Consider the following 23,921-nt stretch of genomic DNA (forward strand, 5'->3'; position numbering starts at 1 on the left):
TTGCTGTCGTCCTCTCGACCTTCTGCCGGTCTCCCAGCTTCTCTCCTCCCTTAGGTCTCTTTCAATCGCCCTCTCCGTTGGTCTCTCTTCTCCGCTCCTTCCACCGGTCTCTCTTTGACCCTCTCGCCATCGCCAACTCTCTTGTCGATCTCCCGCTCCATAGAGGCTGATCAAGCTCTCTCTCCACCGGTCCAACTGCCGTCCTTCTCCGGTCATTGTCTTCGTTTCCGTACACAGCTCACTTCTCCACAACATAACCAAAACAAAAAGAACACGAACAAAACACTAAACGACCCTGGCATGTTGCAACCTTAGAGAAGTGAAACACTTCCCGTTGCTCACGTGCGTTTTCAGCGACCCCTTGCCCGCGTCCGAAAGCTTTGACACTTCCCGCTGCTCACTGTGCACTGTGAACGACCCCGTTTCTTGCGGAAACCGAAAAGATTTTCACCTTTTGCCGCTCAACGTGCGCTCTCAAGCGACCCCAGGTCTTGCCCGCGACCAGAAGCTTGACGCTTCCCGCTGCTCACTGTGCGCTTACAAACCAAGCGACCCCGTTTCTTGCGGACAAAAGGCTCGCGCTTTTTCCGCTCAACGTGCGTTTTTCAAGCGACCCCAAGTCTTGCGCGCGGCCAAAAGCTCGCTGCTCACTGTGCGCTTATAACAACAAATACTACTCCTAATTTCTTACTTATCCCCCGCTCCGTTCTCCTCACCATTGTTACCAGGGATCGCACTCATGGCGCCGTTGTCTCCGTCACATCGTAGCTTGGCCGGAACAGATCCGCACCACCGCAATTTCAAGGCACTCACTGCGAACAAATTACAATACGATGGAAAAAAACGAACTTACCCTATATGAGGCCTGCATCTCCACCATGTAACGTACAGGTTAAGGGGTGTATTACTACTGCTACATTCTAGTACAATCACTGTAAGACAGCCACGGACAACCCGATGCTCTATGCTTATATACTCGGCGAGGCCGGCACAGTCATGCAATACGTCCAGTTGGACTACATACCAGTCGTCTCACATATCGCGGTCATTGACCACGTGACAGTATTATATCCGCGCGGGCTTCCGGCTTCCAGATTAATAAAATTTGGTTTTATTACAAAAACCCTGCGACCAGATCCGTGGAAGAATGTTCTGCGCTGGTCATGACCGTCATGTTACTTTATAGGTTAACCAGTTATATTAGACTTTTGTTGGAAATGATTTTGAGCGTAAAATTAGAGCTAAAGAACTTATACACAACGTTGCATTCGAATAATTTTGAAATAACAAATGAAGTAAACTTGAAACTTATTTTTTTCGATTCGATCGTCATATATACATTTCAATCAGATAACATTTTTTTATGACATACGAGTACGGATCTCAATTCGAGCTGTACCAAACTCTCGTTTAATACCTGAAGACCAAATCCCCGTAACTTGGGGGATATTCATATTTCGGCGGCAGATTCGGGTAAATGGTCCGATATACATTTTGCTTTTCTCGCGTTGTTGATCCTGTCGTCGCAGGAGGTTCGTGCAACGGAGGTGTCAGGGTAGTAGCAAATCTGCCACCTTGGGGTGTGGGGTCATTCCAGTATCGTGGAAGTTTCGGTTCTATTTTAGTTGTCTGCCAAAACCTATCCACTGCTAACCACACGCAAGCAACAGCAAAGCATTTTAGGTAGCTGGAAACAAATTCTTTGTCGAAATTTGAAACATTATCTGAGATGAGGTTGGATACAATTAACCCGATGACGAACATACAGACTGCCAAGTGGACCAGCTTACAAACTGACACCACCCGCTGCACTAGCTCCTTCCACTGACAGTAGTAAATCATTTGTAGTACAGCTGCAAACATCAGGAAAGCTTGTACTGCCGCTAAAGGGGGCAGCGAATTCGATAGGGCTGGGATCCACATGTCAGGAGGTGTTGTGCATGTCACCCAAACAACCGGATTCCAATCTTCAGGATGACTTTCGGGACTGCAAAGCAAATCAAGCCCCTGAGGTTTGCAGGCGGCTAGAAAGTTGGGAGCCAACGTTTCAGTGGGGCCGTTGTCCACCCATATCCATACAAAAACGCTTCCAGTAATTAACGATAAAATCCATAGCAGAAATCTAAAGAAATAACCGAAATAACGTATGATAGATTTATTTTCTGATCGGCTTTGTATTATCCATATAAAGGTTAGTAACATGCTGGCAAATATTTGACACGTTACATGTGCAAACATTTCAATTTGCGAGCGCGCGCTCCTGTATACCATCGGGTAATTAATTTTTTCGTCGTTGCATGTAACTTTAATTGGTTTGTTCTTCATGTCTGCTAGGTTATCTGCAATGGGTATAACGAAACAGAACAAACAAGTCCAGACAATCGCTAGCATTAGGAATACGATCACATCTTGTCTAGACAAGAATCTGGTAACGACGTTTTTAATTTTTTTTAATTTCGTCATTGTGAAATCAGGTTTTAGTTTGATGACTTTTGAAAGCGCGTTTTTCACTTTTTCATTCATCATTGTGAAATCAGGTTTTAGTTTGGTGAACTTTGACAGTGCGTTTTTAGCTTTTTCGAATTTCGTCATGGTGAATGAAATCGAGTTTTAGTTTGATGAGTCTCCGCTTCGTCTAGCGGTCGTATATATGCCCTTCGTGGACGGAAAAGTTGCTCCGCAGTTTTCGAACTGGCAGTTTATTGTAGATTTGGGGATAATTAACTGGACAAAATTATTTTAAAGTTGATTTTTCGTTAACTTACAATTAAACGAATAATGTTCAAAAGAAATTACGAACTTGTGACAATCCCATAACTCGTAATTTGTATCGTCAAAAGTACACTTGGCTTGAATTTTAGACAGTATAGCCTGTAAATTATTTCTAATTTGAATATGCTCAATTTTTGCCTGGTTGTTGCTATATTTCAGTGATTTTTTACATTTTAGAAATCCTTCAACATAAAAAATCATTTACTTCTCATGTAATATGCGCGCGGGCTTTTGAAATCAAGACTTTTTTCTTACAATTCAGCCTACAACTAGCAAAGTCGTGTAAAAATGTGTTCTTTGCTGCTTTCATGTCATTCATGACCGTCTTATGCCGTATAGGTTAACTGCACCATCAGCATCAGTTATATAGAAAGTCTCGTTATTACCAAGTTACCAATGAGCTAATCATGTACAGTAGATTAATCTCAATTTGGATTTTGGACCTCTTATTTGGATTGGCGTTACGCCGGTTCGACATACATCTGAATATTAGTCATATGAGCGATAGATTCGAGTTAGATGCGTGTATTATTTAAAAAGACTTAAAAGACTTAAAAAGACTTAAAAAGGGCTAGTAACTTGAGCCCCGGTCAAATACGGGGAACTTTGGTCTAGCGTAAAGTCAGAATCTTTTGCTATTCGCATTTCTGTAATTTAATAGCACGATCTGCCCATAATGGATTTTATCGTGGGAAATCTGCCCAGTCAGTACCTTACTTGAAGATTGCGTCATCACGGCGATGCTATAGACATCTGGTGGTGATGCAAATCTGGTTGTTGCGTCATGGTTGGGACATCAAAGATTGCGTCATCATGGCGACGCTATAGACATCTGGTGGTGATTAGTTTGGGCATGTTTGGGCATGTTTTGAAATGAATAAGCTCCTCCCCCAAATGTCCGTGACATGAATAAGCTCCTCCCCCAAAATATCCGTTTGGCTTGAATTTGTGCCAGCCTCTAATAGCAATTGTTTTTAAATTTAAATACGCTTAACTGCTGTTGCTTGTGACTGTGTTGCTCAGTGTTAAAAAATCTCGAAAATCCCTCCACATCATGAAATCATTTATTGATTTAAATCTCATTTATTACCCGCACGTGCTTCTAGATCAATATTGCTTTGCATTGCTTTTTCTTACGTATACCTGCAACCTAATAGAACCAGCAGTGAGTACAGTGCTGGACACGACCGTCATGTTTCTTTAATTAGACATGTGTTGCAAATGATTTAAAGCGTAAAATTAAAGCTGAAACTTGTGATACTTTAACTAAAAAATAATTGTGAAATTAACAAATGAAGTGAACTTGAAATTTATTTTATTCAATTCGATCTTCATCATACATTTAAATCCAGACAATGCGAGACAATGATAACATTTTTTCATGACATACCAGGTATGTGGATCTCAATTGGTAGCTGTATACCGAACTCGTTTAATACCGTATAACCAAGTCCTCGTAACTAGGGGGATATTCATATTCCGGCAGTTTCGGGTAAATGGTCTGATATGCATTTTCTGTTTCTCGAAGAAAGAACGAAGGTGTCAGGTTAGTAGGGATTTGGCCACTTTGGGGTGTGGGGTCGTTTCCTGCTGTGGTCCAAGGTGTCGGGTTTGTAGGGAGTTGGTCGTTTCCGGGTATGGCATCTTCATCGCCCAGCTCTTCGTCATTCCAATAACGTGGAAGTGTTGGACCTTCAATTCCGCTCAGCCTCCAATAGTATTCCCCCACTAGCCAAAAACAAGCAACAATAAAGCTCTTCGTGTAGCCGGAAACGAAATCAATGTTGAGACTTGCTTCGTTGCAAGTGATGATCAAGCAAGCAGTGGCCAAAGTAATCGCTACATTGATGACTAGCGTAATCAGGCCAAAGATTATCGACTTAAAATCCACCGTCGCCACCGCTAAGAGCACGCAGTGAGCCATCTTGACGGACGCTATCACCATCAGGTAAGCTTGGATTGCCGCTAATGTAGGCAGCGAATCGGATAGGGCCGGCATCCATATTTCAGCACGTGTTGTACACGTCACCCGAACAATACTGTTGGGACTGCAAGTCAGATCAAGTGGTCGGCAGACAGCCAAGAAGTTTGGAGCCAATCTTGTTTCGGTATAATAAAGATTGTTACCCCACAACCAGACGAGAACGATTCCAGTCAATATTGATGCTTTCCAAAGCAGAGCGCGATAGGTAAACTTGAGTAAAGCCAGTAAAGCCGTCTTTTTTTCTCTTCCGGCCAATCCGTGGAGAATTTCAATGGTGGCAAAGTTGAAACAGGACCAAGCTAGTCCAAAGATAAGGCAGATTTGTTTCCACACTATCCTTTCTCGTGATGCCATCGGGTGGTTTATGTAACATTCGTCGTTGCATATTATCTCCGTGTCTGATTGATGGTCAGGTTTCTTGACCAAACACAGCAAACACGTCCAAACAATTAACAGAATTAGGAATACGATCGAATCTCGTCTTCTGGACGACAAGAATCTGATCGATTTTGAAGTGGCGTTTTTAACTTTTTCGAATTTCGTCATGGTGAATGAAATCGAGTTTTAGTTTGATGAGTCTCCGCTTCTATGTATGCCCTCCCTGGACGGAAAGTTGCTCCGCAGTTGTCGAACCGGCAATTTATTCCAGATTTTGGGAGAATTAACTGGATAAAATAATTTTCAAATTTAATTATCCGTTAATTTAGAATTTAACGAATAATATTCAAAAGAAATTACTACCTTGCGACAATTACATAACTCGAAATTTGCATCGACAAAAGTACACTTGGCTTAAATTCGACAGTGCCACCCTAGAAATTGTTTTGTAATTCAAATACGCTTAATTTATGTTGCTATTCAGTGATCTTTTACAATAAAAAATCCTTTCACATCACGAAATCATTTAAATCTTATGTATTTTAACCCGCGCTTCTTCTTCTTCTTGATCAAGACTTTTTTTTCTTACTAAAACCTGTGATCAGCAGAGCCGTAGAAAAATTTTCTGCGCTCATGTTTCTCTATGGGTTTACCAGTTATTAGACCAATTATTGATTTTGAGCGTAAAATTAGAGCCATAGAACTTGTGATACTAGGTTTAATTAAAATAATTTCGAAATAACAAATGAAATGAACAGTTTGAAATTTATTTTATTGAATTCGATCGTCATGCATTTTAATCCAGACAATAACATTTGTTGATGACAAATGGATCTCAATTGGTAGCTGTCTCGTCCCGAACGTTTAGTATCGGGTGGCCGAGGACCCGTAACTTGGGGGATTTTCATATTCCGGCGGCAGATCCGGGTAAATGGTTTGATAAGCGTTTTCCGTTTCTCGCGTTGTTGATTCTGTTGCCGCAGAAGGTTCGTGCAACGAAGGTGTCAGGTTAGTAGGAATTGGTCCAGTTTGGGGTGTGGGGTCATTCCAGTGACGTGGAAGTGTTGGTTCTTTTTTAGTTTTCTGCCAAAAACTATCCACTGCTAACCACACACAAGCTACAGCGAAGCATTTTAGGTAGCCGGAAACAAATTCTTGGTCGAAATTTGCAACATTATCTGAGATGACGCCGTATACAGTAAACCCGAAGGATATTATAGAGACTGCCAAGTGGCAAAGCGGGAGAAATGTCAGCGGCCCCTCCCACTTCCAGTTGTAAATCATATAAATTACCGCTGCAAACGTCAGGTAAGCTTGTACTGCAGCTATAGGGGGCAGCTGCGCATTGGATAGGGCCGGAATCCACATTTCAGGAGGAGTTGTGCAAGTCACCCAAACAACCGGGTTCCAATCTTCAGGATGACTGTTGGGACTGCAAAGGAGATCAAGCCCCTGAGGTTTGCAGGCGGCTAGGAAGTTTGGGGCCAGAGTTTCAGTGGGGCCGTTGTTCACCCATAGCCATACGAAAACTGATCCAGTGATTAAAGATAAAATCCAAAGTAGAAGTTGAACGAGAAGCAGTATGATGGAACTGCATGGTGGATCAGAATTTACTAATCTCCTTCCTCTTACATATAGGAAGCTTAAAATGAGGCAAATACAGCTTGTAGCTATTTCATATGTAACATAGTTATTTTCCTTTGTCGGATTATTCTTGATGGGTGCCATCGGGTAGTTGATTTTGTCATCATTGCATGTTACTTTAATTGGTTTTCCGCTCATGTCTTGTAGATCAGGAGGTAGTTTGACAAAGCACAGCAAAAATGTCCATGCAATAATAAGTAGCATCAGGAATATGATCACTTCTTTGTATGATGATAAGAATTTTGTCGATTTTGAAAAAGCCTTTTTCAAATCAGGTTTTAGTTTGGAGACTTTTGAAAGTGCGTTTTTCACTTTTTCGAATTTCGTCATGGTGAATGAAATCGAGTGTTAGTTTGATGATTATTCGCTTCGTCAAGTGGTCGTATATATGCCCTTCGTGGACGGAAAGTTGCTCCGCAGTTGTCGAACTGGAAGTTAATTGTAGATTTGCGGAGAATTAATTGGACCGAATTGGACAAAATTATTTTTAAATTTGATTTTTCGTTAACTTACAATTTAACAAATAATATTCAATACAAAATTAATTTTTTAGAAAGGTAAAACAATCCTTTAAATCGAATAATTTGTAACGTCCAAACTTCGTTCGAAGTCACAAGTCAAACTTTTCTGTGTCAGCTTGTAAATTGAGCTTTAAATATTTAATTATTTTATATTTTTCTACACCTAACTCTTACTTCATGTCAGTGATTTCACACAGATAATTCGTGAAATATACAGGAGGCATTTCCGCCTCTGTTTGAACTCTGCTGTTTATCATTGGTCATATGCGGTCATATGGCTAAAAGCAGGGGCATGCATGGTATGCATACTCCTTACCCCTGCTAAAAGTTATTAAAGGAACTTGCTGGATTTCAAGTTAACTTCATAAGAATGTTACTTGATCGTCCGAATAAATCCTTATCCAAAGTCCGGCGTCGTGCACTCGTACAGTCTCATTCAACCCGAGCTTTCCAGATCTAAACTGTTTTCATTTTTTTATTTTTGACGAAAAACTGCCAAGTGTGCAAAATCTGAACGAGAAACGCGTTAATCTGATCTGAACCTCAAATCTCTCCATCTCTCCATACCCCTGCTTTTTCCAAATATTTGAACAGAACTATAGAATACTATTCTATATTGTATTCTATAGCTCTGATTTGAATCAGAATTCAGAAATTCAATTCAGAAGCGCCAAGGCATGGAGGTATGGAGAGATCTCTCCATATCCATGGAAGCGCACAAAGCCACCATCATGGGTTTTTATGCTGTTCCAGCCTCTCCCTTTTGTTTTATCCAAACGCAAACATACGTATATAATAACCACCAGAGGCAAAAGAGGGAAGGGTTGGAATGGCGCTAAACAATGAATGTCTTTTTTTTTTTCTAATTTTCTTTATTTACGCCAGCCCGCCTAGTTTTTCGGCTTTGACAGTTTGACTACCTTACCGACATTCGACATCGACACGAAACTGTTTCACTGTTAGTTTTCGGTTTCGATCGGTGATGGTCAGGTGACAAAGGTGTGCTCTGACAGATATAAAGTAATCTTTATTAGTGACAGCTGCAAAAAAGCTAAATTAGTAACAGAAAAGCGTTAGACAAAGTGCTTGAACGGTGAATAACTCTCAACAACTGTTATATCTGTTTGTTCCACGTGGTTATTTAGATACCGGTACTGTACATGATGGTTATATTTTGTCACAATTTATTTAAAAGGGTATAAGGCATTCGGTATCTTCTTCCTTCTTATATCTAGAAAATAATTTTCCTCAATTTGTATTATCATTAACAACAGATTGTTTGTGTTTGCCTATCAGAACTTTCTTACTTGATCAACAATGCATCAGTGGCCATCGCCACCGAAAGTGAATAGCAGCAGCAAACCTGTGTTAACTAACGGAGCAATTCCGGTAATTTTTTTTCCTTTTTTAAAAATCGATTTCAATTCTAAATTTTATTTTTTTTTATTTTTTATTTTTTACATATATTTATAGGCCATTATTGAGAAAAATGGACTTTACAACGAGACACCCGTTCTGCAAGTTCTTGTATACAAGCTAAATATTTTATTTTGTCGCTTAATTTAAATGTGTATATTTTAAAAATAATAGGACTTCAGAGGGTTACTCCAGGCAACTAACAATAATCGCTATAAAATTGTTCTCTCCGATGGGAAATATTCCTACGCGTTTGCGATGCTTTCAGCTCAACTCAATCACTTGATTGCGGATGGGAAATTGGAGATTTTTACCGTTGTAAAAGTCGTGAGATTTACTGTCAACTCGGTTATTGCAAAGGCTCCTGCGACAGACAAAGTTTACAACAAAATAATCACTCTTCACGATGTAGAGCTGTTGGTCTCTGGAAAAGAAGTACGGTAACTGTGTGTTTATTATTCAAAAATAATTTTTCAGTTCTAATTAACTTGATTTTGTAATGCACCTGTAGATAGGGGGGAAATTGGGAAATCCCAAAGTGTTTAGTTACGGTGAAGAGGTACCAGAAGATCTGCTGACACATCCTCTAAAGCCAGTATGTTTGGGAAATACCAGCGTCGAACGGATACGACCGGGATTGATTTGCGTTCGCAGCCAGTGGGAGAAGCTGCGAATGACAGATAAATGTTTATCTGGATTATCTGCGTCAAGTAAGCGCTTAACTAGTATTATTTTGAGGCTCAAAATTACTATGTGCATCCATTTTGCAGGTAATGTGCAGACGAAATCATTTGGACAGTTATTAGAGCAGCCACAGAAGCCAACACAATCCTCTTTTTTGGGAATAAGTCCTGCAGGTTCCAATTTTAGACACCCAACAACCAACAAATCCGCTTCTCCATTAATCACACAACCACCCAACATGAGCGACTTGAGTGCACAGCAGGTATTTACGAAGTTACGCTCACTGAATTAATGCATATTATTGCTAGTTCTTCTTATTTATTCACAGACACAAAGCGTTTCAAGTACTCAGAAGATAATAAACGCGGTTTCGACTTCAAACGAAAGCATGGAATACATCGTCAATTTCTTGATTGATGGCCAACAGTACCATTTGAAAGCCTCCTTCACCAGGTCCAGTAAGAAAATTCTTGGGTCGCTAACACTGTCGCATCCATCATCAAAACCCCGAACAATGGTAAAAGGCGGAAAACATGTAGCGAGTCCCATAAAAGAAAACGATGATTTGAATAGACCGCGCGCTGTTTGGGCCAACTTGAACGGAGAGCAACACAAATTTTGCCATTTAAAGAAGTCTTGGATTTCGGACCGCTACTGGGTGTCGGAACAGTTTGATGGCAGTTTTCTTCTTCAGCCCCATTTTGAATGTAACACGTGGAAACCGTTGACTTGTCTTCTCTGGATCGAGTTTGACACTTACAGTGGCGGAGAGAGGAACGCCCTCAAACAACTAACTGAATTGTTCGTCCAGCAGAATCAGTGCGATGTCCAGTTTAACTTTGAAGGTGATCAACACCTTGGCGGCCATTCACACATACTGGTGGCCAGGAGTCCGGTTTTTGCCGCAATGTTCCAGCACGAGATGAAGGAGACGAAGACGGGCCAAGTCAGCATTCCAGACATCCAGCCAGACATTTTCAAGCAGTTGCTTCAATACATTTACTCGGGCCGGCTTTCATTACCACTGACGGAAACCACTGCCCAGCGGCTGTTTGAAGCGGCCGACAAGTACGACATTGGTGATTTGAAAGAAGAGTGTGTCAGTTTCCTATTGACCTGCGTCCGAATGGATACGGTGATTAATTTGATGGCCTGGGCGCACCTTCACTTCGTGGACGAACTGAAACAACTAGCTCTCAAGTTCACGGTTTTGAACGCTAAGGAAGTTTGTATCCTGAAAGATTGGGAGATGCTGACCAAGAACTATCCGCACTTGTGTGTGTTGGTAACGCGACACATTACCGACAGGATGTCCATTTCCTGGAACGACGAAGAAGAACTAATTTGTTCGGGTATTAATTGCCTGTGAGTTTTCTGTCAATCACAAATAACACTTGATAACTCAAGAAATTTATCCTTAACTCATAACGAAAATGTGCCCCATCACTGTTATTGCAAATAGGATTTTTTGAATTTCTGTTTTTAAAAGGTTATTTCACGGGATCTCACTCATTTTCTTTTTTTTTCTCTTCTGAGAAGTAAATAAACCCAATCACTATCCCCTCTTAAGTCTTATTATTCCATTCCATGATACTACGACATTAGTTGGAACTTATTGCGTCATCCTAATCAGTGTTGCTGTCTTTAGCTTTGCAGGATTGCAGCTAAGAATTTCCCTTCTCAAATGATGATCTTTTTCTAAAAAATGCTACAACTTTTTAGAAAGCTGATTTAAGTGATTTTGATCTTAACTGGAAATGATTAAACCTTCCATGTGTAATATTTAACTCATTGATTTCACAAATCTGAGTAGCTCAGACTCGATTCCATCTTGAGAAGGCGGAGCTTCCGTAAGCCCCTCCCCCATCCATCTTTTCGCCAGTCTTAAAATGCCCACGGGGTAAATGGAAGATTTGGATTCCCTTCCTTTCCTGTTAAACCTCTTTACTTGGAAACGTAGACCTTGCGATTACATCAGAGTTTCGTTTCAATTTGACCAACTCAGTCGTCCACTCGCGTTGTCACAGTTAATTGCTAATTCTTCTCCGACTCTCGCCGAACTAAAGAATTATTTTGGTTGATGGCTAGTGATTTTGGAAATCCCCACACATTTGTGTGTAAGTTAGACTATTTTAATATTTAAAATAAGTATGATAGTAGTGGCTCTTCGAAATGACGCCGTGCCATTAAAAGCTCGACAAAAAGGCGGTTTTTATCTTGAATGCTCAAACGTTTTATCTCGGGTGGTATCGTTCATGTCCGTAGTTTTCAAGTGTTTTTTATTTGTTGTTTCACTTTTCTAGTTGTAACTTTCCACCTGGTTGCATAGTGCATAGTGTAAATCTCACAAATTTTGGAGGATTTCGTCGTACAAACCCGTTCACATTCGTTGATCCTATTTCGGGAAACTAAAAACGTCATGGCTGTTTGCTCGTCTTTTTTTACTGTGCCAGCATCCTTTGGTAGTTTGCCTACGATCCGTCGTGAAGAGAATGATAACAGGTGATTTTTTTTAAATGTAACCAAGTTCCATTAATGTGCAAACTCACAAGACTCGATTGAATATAACTAATAAAGGAAAGAACCAGAGGTTTGCGTTGAACGGATTCGATCGGGACTCTACTGCATGCACAGCAAGTGGGAAAAGCCGCAATGCAAATCCAATGACGATTCGATGGGTGCATGTAAGAAATGTGATGAGATGATGCCCTCTTCCACTCTAGTGGACTCTGTTGTCCAGCCTCAACTTTCATCAGGTTAGTATACGACATTATTTGCAAATTACATCTTCTTTTTTTAAGAAACTGATTCACGTCTGTTTATAGAGATTGGTCCGACTGGTTTATTTGGCAGGCCACGGGAGCAAGCAGTTAAATTGACTTTTCAAGTTCCAGCGAGCCCAAAAAATGGCAGACAGACGCTACGTGCTGCAAAATCATCACTATTCGCATTCGGATCACAGTCACCACAAAAATTTTCATGTAGGGCTTATTAGCATAGCTGAAACCATTCATTTGTAATTTTTGTGTCAATTTTGATATTGAATCTTGATTTAGTTGCTGCTGTGGACCCAGTCAGTTCTACCCAGGGAAACTGTGCTGAGAATGGTACAGCCGATAAAGTTTTCGGGTCACATCACCAGCGGGTCGTTTATCAAGTCGAGTTCATGATCGATGGGCAATCTTACGTTCTCAAGGCATCTTTCACCAAGTCTGCTACGAAAATTGTGGGTTCATTGGCGCTGGCACAAGTCCAACTCGAGTCGTCAAACGCATCAGCCGAGGAGGAATCGACCGGCGAAGGTGAAAAAGACGCGGTGAACCTCATCAACGGAATACAAGAAGAGGATTCAACTCATCATCCCCCACCCTCGGCTATTTGGGCCAATCTCAATGGAGTCATGACAAAAATTATCCCTCTGAACAAGTCTTTCAATTCGGATCATCATTGGGAATCAGCGAACTTTGACGGCAGCTTCGCTTATTTTGAACGTCTTTATTCAGTTGACGAATGGAAACCGTGGAAACCCTTGACCTGTTCGCTTTGGATCGAGTTCGAAACTTTCAGCGGCGGAGAAAAGAACGTCCTCAAACAACTGGCTGATATGTATGTCCATCAGAATCACTGCGATGTCCAGTTCACTTTCAAAGGCGACGAACGTGTTGGCGGTCATGTTAATATCCTGGTGGCTAGGAGTCCCGTGTTCGCCGCGATGTTTGAGCACGACATGAAGGAAGCAGCGACTGGTGAGGTTGTCATTGATGACGTAGAGCCGGACATTTTCAAGCAACTACTACCACTACATCTACTGTGGCCGGCTTTTGACAGCGCTGACTGAAGAAGCTACAGCTCAGCCTCTGTTCGTGGCGGCCGATAAGTACGACATCAACGACTTGAAAGAAGAATGCGTTCGTTTCCTGCTTACCTGTGTTCGAGTAGAAAACGCCATCAATCTCTTGGTATGGGCCCATCTTCACTCGGTCGACGAGCTACAACAAACAGTCGTCTCTTTCATGACCTTGCAGGGAAAAGAAGTTTGTCATTTGAAAGAATGGGAAGATCTCACCAAGAACTATCCGGACCTCTGTGTACTGGTAACTCGTCGCATCATTGATCGTATGAGTCTTTTTATTTGATCTCCAAAAGAATTGCTTAATAATTTGTATTCGTTTCATGTACCAAACTGAGGTTATTAAATAAAACAGTTCGCGTTGTATTAAATATGCTGGATCATTTATATAAGACGCAACTAGGGTTAGGATAGAAGTGAAATTTAACAAGGACTTTAACTAATATATTTATTACCCTTGTTATTACCACACCAATAATTTACATACTGGTGTAATTAGGAACATGTGACAGAAATTTCGTGTGAAATTCAAGAATGAAATTTGATTTGAGTTAATAACCGAGTCCAGTGCGTTTGTAGGGGAGTGCAGGGGCAACTGGGAGTTCGTATTCATGGACGGGAGCGACCGGGAGCTCGTAAACGTGAACGGGAGCGACGGGCAAGTGGTCGCCCTTGGGTTTGAATCCCTGCTCATCTGCCGCCCAAGTCAGAGTGAATTTCTGACCCTCGGGGGAGATCCAGTAAGATGATCCCTTGTTGGTGTTGCCGAGGACTTCACCGTACGTTTCTTTGCCGTAAGAGTCGTAGGTGACTCCTTGCATCTTTTTCTGGACCTGGGACTCGTCACGAGTGGTACCGTCAGATCCAGCGTAGCTGTGCGACAAGATGAAATCGTAAGGCATCAATAAAGATTCAAGACATGCTGTGGATATTAACTTTACCTCCAGTTGCTGCTGCCATCAAGATTGCGGACATCAGATTGGCTCACGATGGTGATTTCGGGAGCCTTGTATTCCACCGGTTTGTAACTACTGGAAGGAGCAGCGGCCGCGACAGCCAAAACAGCAGCGACAATAAACTATATAGAGAATATAAAAATATAGCTATTTATGTGTACGCCGATGAAATATTATTCCAAACAGAAGAATAAGTTCTAATACAAAAAAATCGTTAAATATCCTGTGAGTTTACCAGCTTGTTCATGTTGTCTGTTGGGTGGGTTCAACAACTGCTGAAATAGGACTGGATATAGAGTTTAGTAGAAAACCGGATTATATACACTGGCCAGAAATAAGAGAGAGTGGTTTCTAGATACGTTTTCATACTCTCTTGCTTCTTCTATTGGTCATAAGTGTTTCGTAACAAGCTCAAAGCCAATTCACCCATATCCGCAAGCATTTCCCCGCAGCTTTGCCAGACAACGCCCTTGAGGGTCCTTTCAAAAAAAAAATTGCGATTTCACTTATCGCAAGGCTGTAATATTATTTTTGGGTTTCACGATTTATTTAGATCTAGAATCACGCATCACTGATGTTTCCGGAATTACAAAATAATTTTTCGACGATTATCGTTTTATTGATGAGAAAGAATCGCAATTTTCTGGAGAGAAACTATTTGATGAAATCAACTTTTGATTTTCACGTTTCTCGTTTGTTCATGCCTTCATAGTATAAAGAGCCAATAAATGGCATCAGACCCATTCCGAAATATATCCGTTTCGTGAAATAGAAATTGGCAAATTGTGTCGTTGCGTCTTTTCACCGCTATTCAATTTCTTACATTAGTCATTAGTCAAAGCCAATCGGAAAAATAGGAAACGTACGACTCAAACAAATGAAATATTTCGAATAAAATATAATAAAACAAAATTGATTTATCGAATCACGTAAAGTGTTTCCCGGGTGTGTCTCCATTCTCCTTAATAAAACCTTTAAATTAATTTAAAATAAGTTAAACAATAACATAGTCTTATCCCTATAGTCTCGGCTAGAAGTTCGTAAAAAGTGAAAGTAGAACTTAGGAAAATTGCTTTAATCTTTGATGGTTTATATTTATTTATACAATCACACTCAACGTTAACGCAAAGAAAACATCAAATATGACATCATTCATTCATTCATTGGTCCAATATAATTTATAAATTTAATAATAACTGTTGCCGGAATAACCGAGTCCGGTGCGTTTGTAGGGGAGAGCGGGAGCAACTGGGAGTTCGTATTCATGGACGGGAGCGACGGGGAGTTCGTAGACGTGGACGGGAGCGACGGGCAAGTGGTCGCCCTTGGGTTTGAATCCCTGCTCATCAGCGACCCAGGTCAAAGTGAATTTCTCGCCTTCAGGGGAAACCCAGTAAGAAGATCCCTTGTTGGTGTTACCCATCACATCCTCGTAAGTTGCTTTGCCGTAAGAGTCGTAGGCGACGCCTTGGAGCTTCTTCTGCACCTGCGATTCCTCGCGGGTCGTGTAGTCAGACTGGGCGTAGCTGCACAAATTAATATTTAAAGAAATGATTAACCGATTGAATTCATGACGATTTTAACTAAATAATGTAGAATTAGTATATTTCGTTGATTTTTACCTCCACTGGCTGCTGCCGTCGAGATTGCGCTCATCAGATTGGCTGGTGACGGTGATGCCGGCGTATTTGTTATCCTTGGCGTAGGCCGGGGCAGCGTAAGCCGGGGCAGTGTAAGCCGGGGCAGAGTAGCTTGGGGCAGCGTAGGCGGGGGCAGAGTAAGCTGGGGCTTTGTATTCCGGCTTGTAGCTGGAAGGGGCAGCGGCAGCGACGGCCAAGACAGCGGCGATAACAAACTAGAAAATAATATTTCACTTAGTTTAGTCCAAGTTTGAGGCAATTAAAGCACAAATGAATTCGACGGCTGTTGACTGATTAAATGCCTTGCGTGTCGTCTCCTTACCAGCTTCATGTTGAATTCGGTTGATTTGTAGAACAACTGATACTTTTCATCTTCCCTGTCGGGGCTTTTATAGTCGGGTGTGAATGGGAACGGGTGAAGGGAGAAAAAATGGTCCGTTTGGGAGGGGTCTGGTGTGTTCGAATGTGGTTCCTTCTTTGCCAATTGGGTCACGAACGGAACAAAGTCTTGAAAATATGTATCACTTTTGCATTTTATTTTGTTGTCAGGTGCAAACGAACCATTCTCTTTCCGTCAGTTCTCTCTCTATTTGATTTAAGGCAACATTTGTCGTACCTGAGAAGGAATCGTATTTCGCTTTGGAACTAGCTACTTAATGTTTTTGAAGTTTTGAAGGCTTATACATCCATAACAGTGAATATGATATCCCTGGTAAAGCGAATGGCAGGACAAGATACTTTGGGTTTTCACAGCTGCATTAACGAGAAAAATTATATGAATAAGAATAAAAGTATCACAGTCCCTCGGTGACTAAAATATAGTACAATTGTTGGTTGAAATTGAATTTTGTAGTTTTTATTACAATAATTTCATTTTTCTTAGTTCGGCTGAGTTCGGCTATGCGTGCTTAGAAGTATAATGAAGCCCATCTCAGTAATCAATATGTGTTTTTAGTTTTATGCCAGCCCTATATATTAGGCCTAGATAATACCATCGTTCGTTTGTCTGTATTGTACGGTATTGTATTATTATTACTTATTGCTCAAAATGTTAATATTGCATACGGTTTTTAGGGAAGAAGAAGTACAAGAGCTGCTAATGATTTGCAATCTTAATTATACGCAAAGTAACATTCCATTCGTGTGCTGTGATAATATATTAAGAGCTACTTTGACTATAATATACTTGAGTCCAGCCTGAGTTGATGAGGGAATTGGACTATATGGACCCTTGGCAATTGCAAATCATCTGAGTAAAAACATAGTTTAATGATTTATTTTATTTATCACATCGTCTTTTGGAAATCAAACGAATATTTTAACTTGTTCTGTGTTTGTAAAATGTGACTCTTTAGCTCAGTGGTAGAGCGTTAGTCTCATATCAATAATTGGAAAATGGGTAAAAGGTGAAAAATGTATGGAATCATGTAGCAAACCAAAGGCCGATAGTTCAATCATCTCAGGAGGCATATACATAACTATTTGAAATTTTTTTTGTGATTTCAACTCATCTTGACTATCCAGTAGTCTTTAGATAACATTTTCTTAATAGGTCCGAGAAGATTCCATAAAAAAACGTTATAAATTCGTACTCGAAAGATACACTGAATATTAATTCATATTTTAATTAATGTGATTTTTGCGCTCTTTACGAACCTTAGCTTCCGGTGAACCCAAATGGTTTATTCCAATTCGCTTTGAAAAAATCAGCCAATTAAAGGCCAGTCACCCAAAATTTCGCTCAACAAAAATTTTTGTATTTCAAAATAATTGTTTTTTTCTGTATCGCATCACGTCGCTTGAATTTAGACGAAAGAAAAGCCTTTCATTACTTTATGCTTCGTGGCCAAATTTTGATTGTATTCCGAGAGAGGAAAGTTTATATTTTTCTATAGTTACATGGTCATGCGTTTTCACCATCAGACACTCCGAATTGTATGATAAAATAATAACATCCATACTCTTGATTAAACAAACGGAAACCTTTAAAGACCTTTTTTGATTTCCTCTGTGCAAGCTAAGCACGATAAATATCGATAAATAATCTTTGGATAATTGGATTCACTGCATCGCTTAAATTTTAATCAATTTTTTTTAAAGGGGGGGGGTGGTTGAGAAAAAACAAATTCTTTTAATTCAATACATAAAAAAAAAACGGCAATGAATAAATTGGTGAATAGCCAATTCACCCATATCCGGAAGCATTTCCCCGCAGCTTTGTAAAACAACGCCTTGAGCACCATTAAAAAAAAATTAATTTCTCGTAAAGTTGTAATATTCTTTTTGGGGGTATACAGTGTTTATTTATCTATAACACGCACACATGTTTCTCGATTTAAAAAATAATTTTTCGTGATTATCGCATTTTTGGGGGTGAGGGACTGTTTTGAAAAATTATCGTAATTTGCTGGAGAGAGTCTAATTGATAAAAGTCTGCTTTTGAGTTTCACACTCCATCTTGTTCATGCTTTCGAGGTATTTTCTCATTTTTTTTTAATTCACAAGAAATGGGCATTATCCAGTTATTCGGTCTCCTGAAAGGCTGAAATTCAGCATAGAATGGCCGGTGGAATGCGTCTTTTCAGTGCCATTCAGTTTCTACACTATTAATAGTCAAAGCCAATCGTAAAAATACGAAAGAAATCTAGCAAATAAAAAAACTTCCAATGAAATCAAATACAAAAAGATAGAGAGATTGCCAAATAGTATAAAAGTGTTCCCGAGTGTTTCTCAATTCTCCTTAAATAACAGCACAGCTTTAAATTGGATGTGAAGCGATGTGAAGTTCGGGGGGGGGGGGGAATTGTCACTATAGTCTCGACTACAAGTTCGTAAAAAGTGAAAGTAGAACTTAGGAAAATTGCTTTTATCTTTGATGGTTTATATTTATTTATACAATCAGAGTTATCACACTCAACATTATCGCAAAGAAAACATCAAATATGACATCATTCAATCATTCATTGTTCTAATATAATTTAATAATTTAATAATAACTGGTGCCGGAATAACCGAGTCCAGTGCGTTTGTAGGGGAGAGCGGGAGCAACTGGGAGTTCGTATTCATGGACGGGAGCGACGGGGAGTTCGTAGACGTGGACGGGAGCGACGGGCAAGTGGTCGCCCTTGGGTTTGAATCCCTGCTCATCAGCGACCCAGGTCAAAGTGAATTTCTCGCCTTCAGGGGAAACCCAGTAAGAAGATCCCTTGTTGGTGTTACCCATCACATCCTCGTAAGTTGCTTTGCCGTAAGAGTCGTAGGCGACGCCTTGGAGCTTCTTCTGCACCTGCGATTCCTCGCGGGTCGTGTAGTCAGACTGGGCGTAGCTGCACAAATTAATATTTAAAGAAATTATTAACCAATTGAATCCCTCAAGGTTATTAACTAGTAAATAAAGTAGAATTAGTATATTTCGTTGATTTTTACCTCCACTGGCTGCTGCCGTCGAGATTGCGCTCATCAGATTGGCTGGTGACGGTGATGCCGGCGTATTTGTTATCCTTGGCGTAGGCCGGAGCGGCGTAGGCTGGAGCAGCGTAAGCCGGAGCAGAGTAGCTTGGGGCAGCGTAGGCTGGGGCTTTGTATTCCGGCTTGTAGCTGGAAGGGGCAGCGGCAGCGACGGCCAAGACAGCGGCGATAACAAACTAGAAAATAATATTTCACTTAGTTTAGTCCAAGTCTGAGGCAATTAAAGCACAAATGAATTTGACGGCTGTTGACTGATTAAATGCCATTGGTGTGATTGTGTCGTCTCCTTACCAGCTTCATGTTGAATTCGGTTGATTTGTAGAGCAACTGATACTTTTCATCTTCTCTATCGGGGCTTTTATAGTCGGGTGTGAATGGGGACGGGTGAAGGGGATAAAAATGGTCCGTTTGGGAGGGGTCTGGGTGTGTTCGAATGTGGTTCCTTCTTTGCCAATTGGGTCACGAACAAAGACTTGAAAATATCACTTTTGCATTTGATTTTGGTGTCAGGTGCAAATAAAAATGAAAATGTTACAAATTAAACATTCTCTTTCCGCCAGTCCTCTCTTATTGAATTGAGGTAACACTCGTCGGTCTGAGAAATATCGGATTTCGCTGTCAGGGAATCATAATATTTGCAGTCTACTGTTTAACTTTGAAAAGTCGGTGACGTTCAAGGTTTAATACAATCCTTGGCACAGCCAATGTCCAGGATTAGGCGTTTGTGAGCCTTCTTAGCTCAGTGGTAGAGCGTTGGTCTCGTAAACAATATGTGATGGTTATGGTTACAATTATCATAGTATTCCATGTAAACCAAAGGTCGAGAGTTCAATCCTCTCAGGAGGCAAGAAAAAATTTCGTAAAAGAGATATTATGAAACATGCTACTAGGCTAAATTGAAGTAATATTAAAAAAGTTGAAAAAAAACAAATATGACTAGAAAAGACTGATTAGCTGAAAGTAAAAAAAATCATCCATCATGTAATTGTGGGCCCAATTTTAATAATCTGATTTTTTCGCTAATTAAGAACGATTGCTTTGCCAGTGATCTCAAATGGATTTCAATACAGGCCTCAAGCAGATAAAAATAAAATTTAACACACTATTTCAAGCAATCAATGCCTTCTTAGCTCAGTGGTAGAGCGTTGGTCTCGTACAACAATTGACTAGAAAAAAGTCAAGAAATGGTAAACCAAAGGTCGAGAGTTCAATCCTCTCAGGAGGCAATTAATAATGAGATTGCAATTCACAATATTATAAAATATGTGAATGTATTTCAAGAGAGGATATTCTTTATTTATCAGAAAATATTTTAAATAGATTTGAGGGGAATGGAACCCAAATCTACACTGAATATTGTATATTACACTAACCTGATTTTTGCGCTCTTTAAGAAAAAATTGTCGTGCAAAAAAAAATCAGATTGTTCCATTGGGTCTGTGTTTCCGTGCAGACTGAATGTCTAAATCAGAAATGGAAATGTTTTCTTGAAGAATGTAACTCAAAAACTTAGGCTAGATTTCCATCGTCATTTTCAGCTTATAGAGCAAGTTCTATTATCTTTATGCCAGTTTTCAGGTAATAATTCAGTGTAAAATCCCATTTAAAAAATGAATGTTCTGTAGTCTTTTATTCAATTTACATGCTGAGCATTTTCAGTTTTTTACCTTTATATTTTATTTCAAATAATATTTCGAAAATTTCGCTAACAAGAATAGTACTTCAATTTTCAATATAAACTTAGCGCGTTACCTTTTGATTATATTTTGGGCTGACAAGACGATTGACTGTGCTATTTCCTGCAAATCTGGATGACGATTAAATTTTCCAAGGTCCCATTTCCGAGCTATACTTATCCCTGACTTTTACCGTGATAGCTGAAGGTTCGCATTTTGAACTCGTTTTGATCTCATTATAGTTGTCTGGATGACATTCGTGTAGAGAAACAAAAATGGTGCGAATACCTGAAAATGAACAAGTTTCTATATTGTTGTCAACTGTCTGGTGCAACAGCGGCAAAGGCTTATGTTTTCAACTTATCCGCTATTTTTTAACTCAATTGAGGCAAGTAATATTGTATCCTGGTCCAATCAATCAGTTAAAATTCTACTCTTGACAATGCTTTACGAAAACATATTCACGGAAACTCGCACGATTCCATTCCAATAAGGAATTTTAAAAAAATGAAACAATGCGTGATATGAAGGAATAGTACGATGGCCTCTAGCCTCTAGGGTTAGTTATATCGATTGTTCAACTTGGCGCGCCACTTTTTAATCTTTTAAAGTTTATCGAAATTTTATAATAGTAATTGGTCTCCACCTCCATCAATAGCAGACAGGAATTTTACCTTGAAAAGTTCATTAGCGCCAATAGCTCGAGGTGATTTATGGGTTCGATGAGATGAGATAAAACGCCGACGTGAAGTGACAGTTGGTACGCAGATCTCATTTTATCTTCCACGGCTCAACTTGTCTCTTCCAACTCATCTTGAAAATGAAGGTAGAAAACGTTTAAAATTATTTTGGAAATTTATTAGCTTTTCATCATGTTTTATTTTCTTTCTCATTAGTCTGTAATTGTGAGCCTGTCATTGTTGAGCTTGTTGGTCGGCGTTTCGGAGGCGTGGTTCCTCAATCTCAAGTCCGGCAAATCTGACAAAGCGACAACAGTGACGTCAGCACCGAATTCACGTAAAGTGATTCTGGTAGCCAAGAAGGTCTACGTTCCGATGTACGCGTCTGACGACACGACCTCAGCAGTTGCCGACCGACTTCTGCCCATCTCTCCCGCACTAACACCTTCTGATGGAATTGTGACGGATGGACGCCAACAGCCAAAGGCCGTCGACTATTCCAGCTCGATGTATCTTCAACCTCCTCCAGTTGCGTCATACGCCATGTACGCCCCCGCTTCAGCCAACGTGGCTGACGCTTACGCAGCGCCTGTTCAGGTCCCTGCTGTTGTTGCTGGCCAGGGTGTTGCACCCCAACAATTCGCAGTTTATCCCGCAGGATACGGAGCTGCTGGCCCTCAGTTCGTCCAATACGCTGGTGCCCCGCAGATGTCTGATGGGGTAAAATTGTGCACAATCCAAAATTTCATGTTGGCCATAACATTTTAATATTTTCCGTTTTCGCATAGACTTGGGTGATGCAATACGCCGGAGCTGGAGATGCAGTTGCTGCTGGTGCGCCTTATTACCCGCCAACAGGAATCGACAAAGAGACAGTTGCCGATGGATCTGCAGTTCCGGTTCCAACTGAAGCGTATGTGAATGTTTGACTGCAGTGATCGCGCACAGTTTTTAATCTCTAATCCAACCAAATTCTATTTTAACGTATAAAAATTGACACGATGGACATGAATGATTGCTGTAAATAACAAACGTATAATAACACAATAAAATCTCGAGGACTTTATCAGACTTGTGTAAAACGTTGGTTCTCTGTCGTAGTAAAGTACACAGCAATGAGTGTGTTTGATGACAAACGAATGAAAGTGATTCATATTACACCGATTTTTTTTATTTCGAGTTAAGCAGAAAACAAGATTATTTATACAAAATTATAGCGAGAATTGTGGAAGTCTTCAAACTAACGCGGAATGAAGTTTTAGGAGAAGTAGTTGCTGGTATTTACTTAAAACCGAGTTTTACATATATTCGCAATTATAACCTCTCTAGAGGTTATTGACGTCTCCTAAAATCTGTCATGTTTTCCACGATTCGATGTTTTCCTGTCAGCATCCCCTCTTTTTCTAAAGTGTGCCAAGTAAAAGAACTCATTGAGCTTATCATACGTTCCAGCTGTCAATACCCTTGATTAAATGGATGTGGGTATATTGTGTTTAGCAGTAGCTCATCGTCTTATCTCTCTTGCCAGTCAGTGACCTTTTTTCCTATTTTAAAATTGCATATTAACAAAAAAGATCCTTCAGTTCTTTTTTTCGATCTTTATAGTGGTAATGTTAGTGTCGCTTCTATGTAACTGTTTACTGCAATTACGCAACCTTAGTAAAAAAACTGTAGCTTATAAATTTTTTAAATGTAAAAACCAAGGTTACCGGAGAAAAAACGGAACAATGAACGCTGATAATATTTTTGAAATTATTCTCAATTTCTCTTTCCTGAAATTATTCATTCATGACGCACAAGCCAAATCTTGGGATTTTTATTTTTTATTTTTTGCAAACCACCATGCTTCTGTTGTTATGTACGCATTTTAAAGAATTTCAAATTTGAATTCCTTCAACGTAATTTAAAATTATGCAAAATCCGAATTTTTCAGGAAAATTTCCAAAATCCAGTTGCCCCCAGCTGTTTATTTATTTATTGTGCTAAAATTGTGCATCCTTTCGTGCATTTTTCGCATTCTCTTATTCTCGCAATTACTTTGTATTATTATTATTTTACTGTTACGAAGTGGGATTACAAATACTGAAATACAGACGTGTGCGTCTATCATAACGGCTTCAGCCAGCCGGAGTGGATATTTAAACAAAAATTGTTTATAAGCAATGCCATTATAAAAGCGGTTATGATGAGAATACATAAGAATGAGAGTGAAAGCCTGTGAAAGTCTCAACTTTCTCGTAACAGGTATTTAT

The 23,921-nt window shown here is 40.0% G+C and overlaps 4 protein-coding genes and 2 non-coding genes across 12 annotated transcripts; 4 read left to right on the forward strand and 2 right to left on the reverse strand.

Annotated features, from left to right (window-relative positions):
* Positions 1-8,183: 8,183 nt before the first annotated feature.
* Positions 8,184-12,299, forward strand: LOC124197400. 5 transcript variants are annotated; one of them, XR_006876124.1, is made up of 9 exons: positions 8,203-8,450; positions 8,596-8,688; positions 8,773-8,826; positions 8,890-9,150; positions 9,227-9,425; positions 9,486-9,661; positions 9,728-11,901; positions 11,977-12,155; positions 12,225-12,299. XR_006876124.1 is itself a non-coding variant. In XM_046592845.1 (7 exons), exons 2-7 carry the CDS (start codon positions 8,617-8,619, stop codon positions 10,766-10,768), a joined length of 1,803 nt encoding a protein of 600 aa, XP_046448801.1. In that variant the 5' UTR covers positions 8,184-8,392; positions 8,596-8,616; the 3' UTR covers positions 10,769-10,805. The 5 variants fall into 5 exon arrangements, 4 of the variants coding, with proteins under 4 accessions (XP_046448801.1, XP_046448800.1, XP_046448798.1 ...); XM_046592845.1 differs by lacking the exons at positions 11,977-12,155; positions 12,225-12,299 and having other exon boundaries at positions 8,184-8,392; positions 9,728-10,805; XM_046592844.1 differs by lacking the exons at positions 11,977-12,155; positions 12,225-12,299 and having other exon boundaries at positions 8,218-8,495; positions 8,574-8,688; positions 9,728-10,805.
* Positions 12,300-13,028: 729 nt separating this feature from the next.
* On the reverse strand, positions 13,029-14,545 carry LOC124197401 (larval cuticle protein 65Ab1-like). Its single transcript, XM_046592846.1, has 3 exons — positions 14,441-14,545; positions 14,191-14,327; positions 13,029-14,122 (listed from the first exon to the last, which is right to left on the reverse strand). The coding sequence occupies exons 1-3, from the start codon at positions 14,450-14,452 to the stop codon at positions 13,801-13,803; spliced, it is 471 nt and encodes a 156-aa protein (XP_046448802.1). The 5' UTR covers positions 14,453-14,545; the 3' UTR covers positions 13,029-13,800.
* A 733-nt stretch (positions 14,546-15,278) lies between these two features.
* Positions 15,279-19,646, reverse strand: LOC124197690 (endocuticle structural glycoprotein SgAbd-8-like). 3 transcript variants are annotated; one of them, XM_046593223.1, is made up of 3 exons: positions 19,605-19,628; positions 15,828-16,060; positions 15,279-15,731 (listed from the first exon to the last, which is right to left on the reverse strand). In XM_046593223.1, exons 1-3 carry the CDS (start codon positions 19,611-19,613, stop codon positions 15,392-15,394), a joined length of 582 nt encoding a protein of 193 aa, XP_046449179.1. In that variant the 5' UTR covers positions 19,614-19,628; the 3' UTR covers positions 15,279-15,391. The 3 variants fall into 3 exon arrangements, with proteins under 3 accessions (XP_046449179.1, XP_046449178.1, XP_046449180.1); XM_046593222.1 differs by lacking the exon at positions 19,605-19,628 and adding an exon at positions 16,168-16,251; XM_046593224.1 differs by lacking the exons at positions 15,279-15,731; positions 15,828-16,060 and adding exons at positions 18,706-19,171; positions 19,272-19,489 and having other exon boundaries at positions 19,605-19,646.
* A 395-nt stretch (positions 19,647-20,041) lies between these two features.
* Trnat-cgu lies at positions 20,042-20,160 on the forward strand. The gene is made up of 2 exons: positions 20,042-20,077; positions 20,125-20,160. It is a non-coding gene; the product is annotated as a tRNA-Thr (tRNA).
* A 273-nt stretch (positions 20,161-20,433) lies between these two features.
* On the forward strand, positions 20,434-20,539 carry Trnat-cgu. The gene is made up of 2 exons: positions 20,434-20,469; positions 20,504-20,539. It is a non-coding gene; the product is annotated as a tRNA-Thr (tRNA).
* Positions 20,540-21,658: 1,119 nt separating this feature from the next.
* Positions 21,659-22,740, forward strand: LOC124197788. Its single transcript, XM_046593334.1, has 3 exons — positions 21,659-21,815; positions 21,886-22,389; positions 22,458-22,740. The coding sequence occupies exons 1-3, from the start codon at positions 21,810-21,812 to the stop codon at positions 22,596-22,598; spliced, it is 651 nt and encodes a 216-aa protein (XP_046449290.1). The 5' UTR covers positions 21,659-21,809; the 3' UTR covers positions 22,599-22,740.
* Positions 22,741-23,921: the final 1,181 nt, after the last annotated feature.

This window comes from Daphnia pulex, chromosome 7, assembly GCF_021134715.1.
Source record: "Daphnia pulex isolate KAP4 chromosome 7, ASM2113471v1".
NCBI lineage: Eukaryota > Metazoa > Arthropoda > Branchiopoda > Diplostraca > Daphniidae > Daphnia > Daphnia pulex.